The sequence below is a fragment of the Adiantum capillus-veneris genome, unplaced genomic scaffold, assembly GCF_014529385.1.
Source record: "Adiantum capillus-veneris isolate H3 unplaced genomic scaffold, ASM1452938v2 Hic_scaffold_325, whole genome shotgun sequence".
NCBI lineage: Eukaryota > Viridiplantae > Streptophyta > Polypodiopsida > Polypodiales > Pteridaceae > Adiantum > Adiantum capillus-veneris.
The window spans coordinates 2,792,460-2,801,900 of record NW_028221436.1 but is presented as its reverse complement, the minus strand read 5'-3'; the positions used below and the strand labels follow the sequence as shown (position 1 = coordinate 2,801,900).

Genomic DNA, 9,441 nt, shown 5'->3' with positions numbered 1-9,441 from the left:
TTCCGCTTTATAAAAACAATATAGAGCTATGGAGCCGTAGGTGTATATTGTGTTGCATAAGAGAATGACAGAAAGATATTTAAAGAGTCTTGAGTCAATTATGTTTGGCTTTCAAGTTCAAGATATAAATTTCATTTGACAACATGGGTTATTATTTTTAAGGCAGGAGCATAATAAGAAAATAACAAGTGGCGTGAGTGCATTAAGAAATAGTTGAAGACGATACATCATACCATGATTGAATAACAAACATCATACCATGATTGAATAACACGTGAAAGGGTCACGATGACTTACTTTCTCCAATGATTAAGTCTCTCCAGTCTCAATCAATCTCAGAATATAAAAATTTGGTCAATATAAAAATTTGGTCAAAATATATTAAGTGTATAAGTGAAGGGTGAGTTTAGGAAATGAAAAGAATAACTAAGGTAAAAAGTTAAAAGACAAAATGAAGGTAGAAAGTCAAAAGATCTTTTGTGTCCATATAAATAAGTGTTTTTTTTTATTTTTGTTTTTTTTAGCGTTTTTTCTTCTTTTCTCTTTAACGTTTTTCTCTCTCTCTCTCTCTCCTCTCTCTCTCTCTCTCTCTCTCACATGTGCGTAATGTTGTATTCAGACTTCCCATCTAATATTGTTGTAAATCTATGCGCTTTGTCATTGCTATAGATCTATGCATCGTTTTTCTTGTTGTTGAGGAGAATCTTTGAATTAAAAATACCTTTTAATTTTTTTGAAGCCGTTAAAAATACCTTCTATTAGAATTGAGTTACAAAATAAAAAATAGTCAAGCTAAATGAGGTTGTGAAATGAAATGTGTGTGTGTATAGATTTTACTAAAATTATGCAAGATGAAGCTGCAGTTTAGTATACAAGAATACAATAGAATACAAGAAAATTCAAGACATGTCGTGATGTCAAAAGAAACGTGAAATAAAAAGATCCATTTGAAAGCAAAGTTTGATATGAAAACATTGAAAGCATCCTAACTCAACTCTCTTTTAGAAAGCCAATGAATAGTTTGATATCACTAAAGCGTAGCACTGCATTGCATTGCATTGCTGCTCTTTAGAAATAGTTGAAGGATACATGAGTTGGTTTGGATGGTTGTCTTGTTAGTCGATGAACTTTGGGGCCCTGAATGATGTCATGGCTCAACACGAGCATGACAAGACCTTGTAGCTATTTGGGTTGATTAATATAATTCACTCACGATTGTGAGTTTTGCTATTTTTTTATTTAAAAAAAAGTTGAAGGAGATACCACGATTTCTTAGGTGCAGTGCATTGTTGCACTTCCCTTTCAAGGAGATATCACGATTGAACGATAAGAATAGTTTGATATCATCAAAACCTAACGGTGGAGTCTTTGTCAAGACTTATTTAAATTAGGCTTTGTGTTATTTTATAAAGTTATATCAAAGCAAACTAGTATGGAGTACCCAATCATATAAAATCATATAATAGGTTCATTAACTTTAGAAAGCAAAAAGGAAGGGTGATAGTAGAGGTGCATGTGTCCACACACGTGGAGAAAGTGAGCTGTCAAGCGGTTGGCATGTCCTCTCTTTCTGTTTTCAAATCTCTCTCTCTCTCTCTCTCTCTCTCTCTCTCTCTCTCTGTTGTGCTCGCCTCTTGCTCTCTTCTCTCTCTCGACTTGCTCTCGCGAAAGCTTCTCAGCTATCTCTCATGCGTGACCCCTACAAGAGAGAACTCTCTCTCTCTCTCTCTCTCTCTCTCTCTCTCTCTCTCTCTCTCTCTCTCTCTCTCTCTCTCTCTCTGTTGTGCTCGCCTCTTCTTCTCTCTATCTCGCAACTCTGTGCTGATAGAGTTCAACGCAGGAAGAGACTACTGAGGGAGACGAGCTGGTGTAGGGTCGCTGACGCAGGATGGGAAGCGAATCAGGGGGTGTTGAGAGAGAGGGGCCGCGTTGCATGATGGGAGCAAGGGGGATGGGAACTGTTGCAGGCAGAGGGGCTAAGTGAAGGAGCATGAAGGGAATCTTTCAAGCATCCGTCAACTAATGGGATTTTATTAAAGTCTTCCTAGTAGAGTGGCTTCCTTCTCTCCCCAAAAAAATCTACAAGGAAATCAAGGAAAAAACTCATATCTCTCTCTCTCTCTCTCTCTCTCTCTCTCTCTCTCTCACCACACACACACACACACACACACACACAGCAAATGAAGTAATGTAGTAACTATTTCCACTTCATCCAAAATTTTAAAAATTATAAATTAATCAATACAAACAAAATAATGTAATCATTATTCCTTGACCAACTTCCATAACTGTTTGAGGCCCCACTTAGAAAATGAGCCAATAACTTGGATATAAGCTAGAGTCAAAGGATGTAGACACCTACTATCATAGATATAAATGGTTGTCACACTATTTACATCTATCTATACTATATATCACTAGTACGATCGGTCCACTCCGACGGCCTCTCTCTCTCTCTCTCTCTCTCTCTCTCTCTCTTGTGCGCTTGACGGGATGGACAATGGCATCAGAAAAGAACCTACAGCCTTCTACTTGTTGGTCATGGCTTTGAGGTCTTTCTTCCTAGTGTTGGCGACACATTTGCTCGCAGGGGAGGTGGATACATCCCTCGTGGGTGCACCACTCGCTCACAAAATCTCGTGGTGGTGCAAGTTATGAATATTTCATGGTGCTACTAATCTATGTTTGCATACAGATTCATTGCACATTCTTAGGCACCCCCAACTGGCCCTCATCAGCCATGAAGAGCACCCCTTGTTGCCTCCTTTGCCCTACATTGTTGGGGAGAATGTGCATCCTCTTTGCATCCGTGACCTCAAAATGGCAGGCCTTTTGAGCTCACAAGTGATTCTTACCTTCAGCGCTGCCTACCAAGGCGCCCACGCCATCTAGTATGCCATCTCCACTGAGGGTATCCCTTACCTTCCCAACATTATTGTTCCTCTTGCTATGTCGGGCCTCTTCAGGGTCGTGGGCTGCAAATGATGGGTCGCTAGAAAAATCCATGTGGATGCTTATCCATACCCTTGCAATATGCCTCTTCTTCCATATCGGAGCTGAATGTGTGCACATCGACATCACGATTTGTGCGGCTGAAGAATTTTCTCATTGTGGGGTTCTTCACCAAATGTGACCACTACTACGATTGATTGATCATCAACACCACAATCTATGGACAAATTTGAGAGAAAAAGTCTCTTACCTTCCAACGTTGTCACACAATCACAGACAAAAGACCCTTCTACCTTTTTTACAATCCCTAAAACATGCAAAGAACCATCGCCAATAGCGGCTCTCATTGTCAAATTTAATACGGCCAAATCCCCATCTCGACTTGTCAATACGTCCGAACGGTTCCTCGATAACAACATTACATCTGCCTCGTAGCCATCTGCTTCTATTGCTGTTACCTTCCTCCATTTGCACAATCTACCCACCATCGCTATAATCACAATCACCATCAGCTTTGCAATCGCCCATCCACTTTTGCTAACATTGTATCATCCATATTAATATTCAATGTTATTTGTATCTCCTCATGCAATGGAACTTGCAAACGTGAGTGTGTGTGTGTGTGTGTGTGTGTGTGTGTGTGTGTGTGTGTGTGTGTGTGTGTGTGTGTGTGTGTGTGTGAGAGAGAGAGAGAGAGAGAGAGAGAGAGAGAGAAACGATTCACGGGAAACTGCAACCTCTCTCAAGAATAGTGGCGTGGAAGAAGGGGGAGTGAGTGGTGAGTAGGGATTGAAGCGTGTGCACCACAACACAGTCATCGCGTGGAGCTCCGTGCCACTCTCAAGAATTTTTGCTCTCTTCCTCTCTCTCTCTCTCTCAGCTTGTTGGCTGCCTGCTCTCTCTCTCTCTCTCTCTCTCTCTCTCTCTCTCTCTCTAGCCTGCGTCGGTGCAGGTTGCACCTTTTAGTTCCAAATTCAAACCCACTCTCTTTCTCTATCATTGGGGATAGCCCGCCTTACAATCCGCACACGTCGTTGAGACATCTCTCTCTCTCTCTCTCTCTCTCTCTCTCTCTCTCTCTCTCTCTCTCTCTCCACACCCCTGAAGGCGTCGGATGAAGGAATGAGTGCCACGTGTTCGGGGGAGGGTGTCAAAATCCCTCACTCTTTTATAATCTATACTATCTATAATGGGGAGAGGGATTCCGGTCCCCCTCCCTACCACGCATCAACAACACGTTTAACCGGCAAGTGTGGCTTGCAGGTTTGGGTGCACAGAGAGAGAGAGAGAGAGAGAGAGAGAGAGAGAGAGAGAGAGAGAGAGAGACAGCTTGCACGAAAATCGAGAGAGAGGCAGGCGGAGCTCGCTGGCCACACTAATAGTATAAATGGAGCTTAAAATTTTCAAGAAAAGAGAGGGTGTCCATGTGTCATCCTATGGTTCATTTGAAAGAAAACCTTAAAAAAACATTTGGTTTGAAATGCAAAAGTGAAAGCTAAGCAATAAGTAAAATAAGTACTATGATGGTAGAAAATGAAAAGACTTAGTATTGGGGTTGAGTTCTTGGTAAACAAGGTGAGGTATCACGAGGGCCTGCGTCCAAGTCACATTGTACAACAGTGTGAATTGACCTCAGGCCTCACGACTCACGAGCTGTCATTTGCGTGGTGCCGACAGGGCCTGCGTCCAAGTCTGTCAATACATATGTCAAGAGTGGTGGTAAAGTTCTTACTGCACAGTGTCTTAGACCAACTTCCTTTCTAAAAGACAGTTCCAAGTCATATATATACTAAGTGCAATGGTCAGAGCCAAGAAAATACCATTATTGCCATCATTTTTATAGCAATTTGCAATAGTTATTTTACATACAGGATGAAACCATGCACTTCCAACTATTGAACATTATACAGTGCTGAGTCGTAGGCAATTTTGTTCCAGTCACTCCGGACGTTAACTGGTATACGCTCTATACCAACATAGTCTTCAACCTCAAACAGATTTCTAGGCTTCAAAAGCGCTGTCTATTGTCTTTCATATCTTCTAAATAGATAAGGTACACTTTGCTATGAGAGCAAGAAACATTTGTCAACCGACTATTTGACACGAAATCTTTATCCGTTTCATATAACCTTTCCCAAATGTCTAGAGCAATATCTTGAAATTTGACCGGAACGAAAGTTACGTAATGAAAGGAAAAACACTACCTATTCACCAACACTATTTGCATTACAATGATACCTCTATTGCAGGAAATAAAACAACATTCACACATCATTTATATTAAATTTACGGAAAAAAAGGAACTATACGCAATGAATGGTGGACTTCCCGATTTATGAACTTGACTGAAAAGGATACAAAAACCCTGAAACAAGTATCTGCTGACATGAATGAACCATATAATATGTCAGATCGAAACAACAGCATTACACTCGAGAGTGAGGTTCAAAATGTGTTTTACAAAGCAGAGCAAGCTGCTGCATGGACAAAGGATTAAACAATGTGTTGCTTATTTTTCGAGGGTGAAGTTGGTGGCGTAGGCCCAAGCGTTATTGAAGGTGGGGTCAGCCAAGTGGTCGGACAAGTTATCAATGGGGCCCTTGCTGGTGACAATGGCCTGGACGAAGAAACTGAACATGGAGAACATGGCCACTTTTCCATTCTTGAACTCCTTCACCTTCAACTCGGCGAAAGCCTCTGGGTCGTCAGCCAAGCCGAGGGGGTCGAAGGAGCCACCGGGGTAGATGGGGTCCTCAACCTCACGAAGGGGTCCACCTACAGCCATCCACACAACATCATAGTATAGCTACGGATCAATATACAGGTTTCATACGACATCGACGGACATACCTGCAACACGATACCCCTCAACAGCGCCCATAGGCAAAATGCTCTGCGCGTGGACAAAGTCAAGGCCGCCATCAGCAAAGATCTGAGAGCCAGCCTTGAACCACACAGCCTCAAAATAAACCCACACAGCCTTGAACCACACAACCTTTGGGCTGCAGACGAGTAGTTTCGACTCTGAACGCACGAGTCATGACGACTAGATCACGAGGCCAGTCTAGCCTGCCTGCCAGCCTGAAACGATCTCTCCCTTTTTTTATCTATCAAACTCCAGAAGGTGGAGTCGTGCGAAATTCTTCTTGAAGCCGTCTCAGGCTTTGTCAGCCGTATGCGTTTAGTTCAAGCTTACTCTCGCACGCCTTCTCCCAAAGACCTAAAAAAGTGATGGCCGTTCAGGTGGACACCATCCGTTGAAGTACGCCTAACCTAGCCCAACACTAAGGCCTTTTCCTAGCAGGCCAAAAAGTCACAAAACTGAGTACTATATCTATATCTATCTATACTATATATGAAATAGCTTAATTTTTTCAAAGAAGAAGAGACCCTCCATGTGTCGATCATTGCTTCACTTAATGGAAAACATTATAAAACCTCTATTCTAAAATGTAAAAGTAAAGGATAAGAAGATTTAAAATGGAAAAGTGAATAATAACATTGGAGGAAATGAAGAAAAAAAGGCAATCGAAAATCAAAGACTTTCTACTTTACACAAAGTAATTACTTGTGCCATTGTAACAGTATAAATACACATAACAAAAAGACTTTTGTAACAGTATAAATACACATAACAAAAAGACTTTTGAAAATGTAAACTCAAAAGACTTTCTACTTGACATAAAGTAAATGTTTAAACTTAAGTGCAAATAACCAAAAACTAGTTTGCCTTGATTGCTTATATGGTAAGAAGTAAAAAAGTGATAGTAGTGTGGATTTTATCGCATGGCATAGCTTTTAATGAAATCTCCACAACATTTTTTCTCGAAGATTTCGCCAAAAGCTCTATGACCTCACATCACAAATGAGATTTTGCATTAAAAGATGTATGGATGTAAAAATATCCACATTATAATAAAAACGGAGCAAGATGCATTTTGTGCATTTGCGATGCTTGTGTGCCAAAAAAAAACCATACGTATGTATGGTGTGGAGCTGGCACCGTTCTCCACATTTATAAAGATACCGTAAGGAATGTGCCCTTCCCCCGCCACTTGTATCCCCTCCAATGTTGAAGGGGGACTTATGCTTCTCCTTCAATGTTGGAGGGACTTTTTATTGTAAAAATATCATAATTGTACAAGGAAGAACTAATTACCGATATTTTATAAAGACATATATCATTCCACATTGCCATGTCTTATTGTATTGTCCATGTGTTCCTTTGTTGGTCATAACAAGTCCTTGTCACCTTCATCTGAAATCTTTTCAACAAAAACAATATAAAGTCATTGCTTTATTGTATACATGATGTAATCTAAGAACTTTGACATCACATAGAGGAAATCAAAACACAAAATATGAGTGTACCTTTGCTATTTGTCGTCTGCATGAAGCAGAATGTTGGATGGATCGGCTGCCAGACCTCCCTTGCATTGTTGCATCACCTTCCCATTATGTGTTGCTCGACTTTTGCCAACATGTTGACTCTCACATTCACTTTTTCTATCATGCATACCATAACCTACATTACGTTTGATGTCCGTGGTCTTAGGGTAGTTTGAATCTTCCGGATGGTCCGTCTGTAAGCTCACATACATACACATACACAAACTCGCAGTATTTGGTACGACCCATCTGGTTGCCCTTGTGGAGAAAATCCTACAATCAGGAGAGAGGCCATCGTTTCGCATCTACCGAAAACTGCCCCTATGGGGCATATTTTGCAATCGGAGCATTCTAGCTTCAGATAGGAAGCTTTTCGAGAAGTTTTGGTGCTCTCTAAACTGCACCACATGCTTTCAAGATGCACGCGTACGTGATTGCATCAGGAGAGAGGCCCTTGATTTGCATCGGCTAAAAACAACCTAAAGATTTATGCCCTACTCCTCTTGTGCATATCCCACAATCGACACACTCCCAGAGATGATGTTCCGGATAGGAAGCTCCTCAAGCACTTTCTGTGCTTTCTGAAGTGCACCACATTTGGCATACATTTCGACCAAGGCATGCCAAGCATGACATTTTTTGCAACAACCATCGGACTAACAATATTAGAAGTGAATTTTTAAAGTGCACCACATTTAGCAAACATGTCAACCTAGGCATTCCCAAGAATGACATCTTTTTCAACATTCCCCGAATAACAATATCAGTGTGAATTTTTATGCACATATCAATATCTTGTGTAGAGCCACATGCCTTCAAGATGCACGTGTATGTGAGTGCATCAGGAGAGAGGCCATCACTTTGCATCCGCTAAACACAGCCTAGAGATTTTTTGTCTTGCTCATGTTGCACATATCCTGTAATCAATGCACTCCACGAGACGACATTCCAGACATAAATTTTCTTCTGTGCTCCCTAAAGCACACCAAATTTGGCCTACATATCGACTAAGGCATTGCGAAGCACGACAGTTTTTTGCAACAACCTGAGACTAACCATATCAGAGTGAATTTTGAAGTCCATATCGGCATCGTGCATAGAGCCACATGCCTTCAAGATTCACACGTAGGTGATTTCATCTGGACAAAGGCCCTCACTTTGCATCCACTGAAAATAGCCTAGAGATTTTTGGCCCTGCTCTTGTTGTGTATATCCTGCAATCAGTGCTTGACATACATATCGACCAAGGCAGCGCAAAGTATGACATCGTTTTTCAATAGCCTTTAACTAACAATACAATTGTGAATTTTTGTGCCCACATCAGCATCTTGTGTAGAGCCACAAGCTTTCAAGATGCATACGTAGCTGATTGCATCTGGAGAGAGGCCCTCGCTTCGCATCTGCTAAAACACAATAGAGCTTTTTGGCCCTACCCGGTGTGGCAAATCCTGCAATCAGTGCATTTGAAGAGTCCGAAATCTGGAAAAAAAGCTCCTTGAGCACTTTTTGTGCTCTCTTAAGGGCACCAGATTTAGCAAATATGCCAACCAAGGCATTGTGCACGATACCCTTTTCAACAGCCCTTGACTAACAATATGAGCAAGAATTTTTATGCCCATAAGTATCTTGCATAAAGCCACGTGCCTTCTAGATGCACACGTATATGATTGCACCTGGAGAGGTCCTCGCTTTGCATCGGCCGCTGGAATCAGCTTTGATCTCTCTGGCCCTGCTTCTGTTGTGCATATCCCGCAATCAATGCACGACATTTAGGATAGAAGGTTCTCAAGAGCTTTGTGTGCTTTACAAAACACACCACATTTGGCATACATATCGACCAAGGCATTGTCAAGCACAACAATCTTTTGCAACAACCCCTCACTAATACTATCAGAGTAGATTTTTAAGCCCATATCAGCATCTTGCATAGAGTCGCATGCCTTCAAGATGGATGCGTAGGTGATTGCATATGGACAGAGGCCTCCACCTTGCATTATCATCTTGCGTAGATACACATTAATTCATACGTAGGTGATTGCATTTGGAGAGAGGCCCTTGCTTTGCATCTGCTAAAAACAGATTGGCACATCTCTTTTCAGC

General features: G+C 41.4%; 1 protein-coding gene and 1 pseudogene across 1 annotated transcript; one reads left to right on the top strand and one right to left on the bottom strand.

Moving 5' to 3' along the window:
- Window positions 1-2,493: 2,493 nt before the first annotated feature.
- On the top strand, window positions 2,494-5,449 carry LOC147417091 (uncharacterized; annotated as a pseudogene).
- Window positions 5,450-5,461: 12 nt separating this feature from the next.
- Window positions 5,462-5,833, bottom strand: LOC147417090 (chlorophyll a-b binding protein 1D-like). Its single transcript, XM_086507878.1, has 2 exons — window positions 5,803-5,833; window positions 5,462-5,727 (listed from the first exon to the last, which is right to left on the bottom strand). Exons 1-2 carry the CDS (start codon window positions 5,831-5,833, stop codon window positions 5,462-5,464), a joined length of 297 nt encoding a protein of 98 aa, XP_086364004.1.
- Window positions 5,834-9,441: the final 3,608 nt, after the last annotated feature.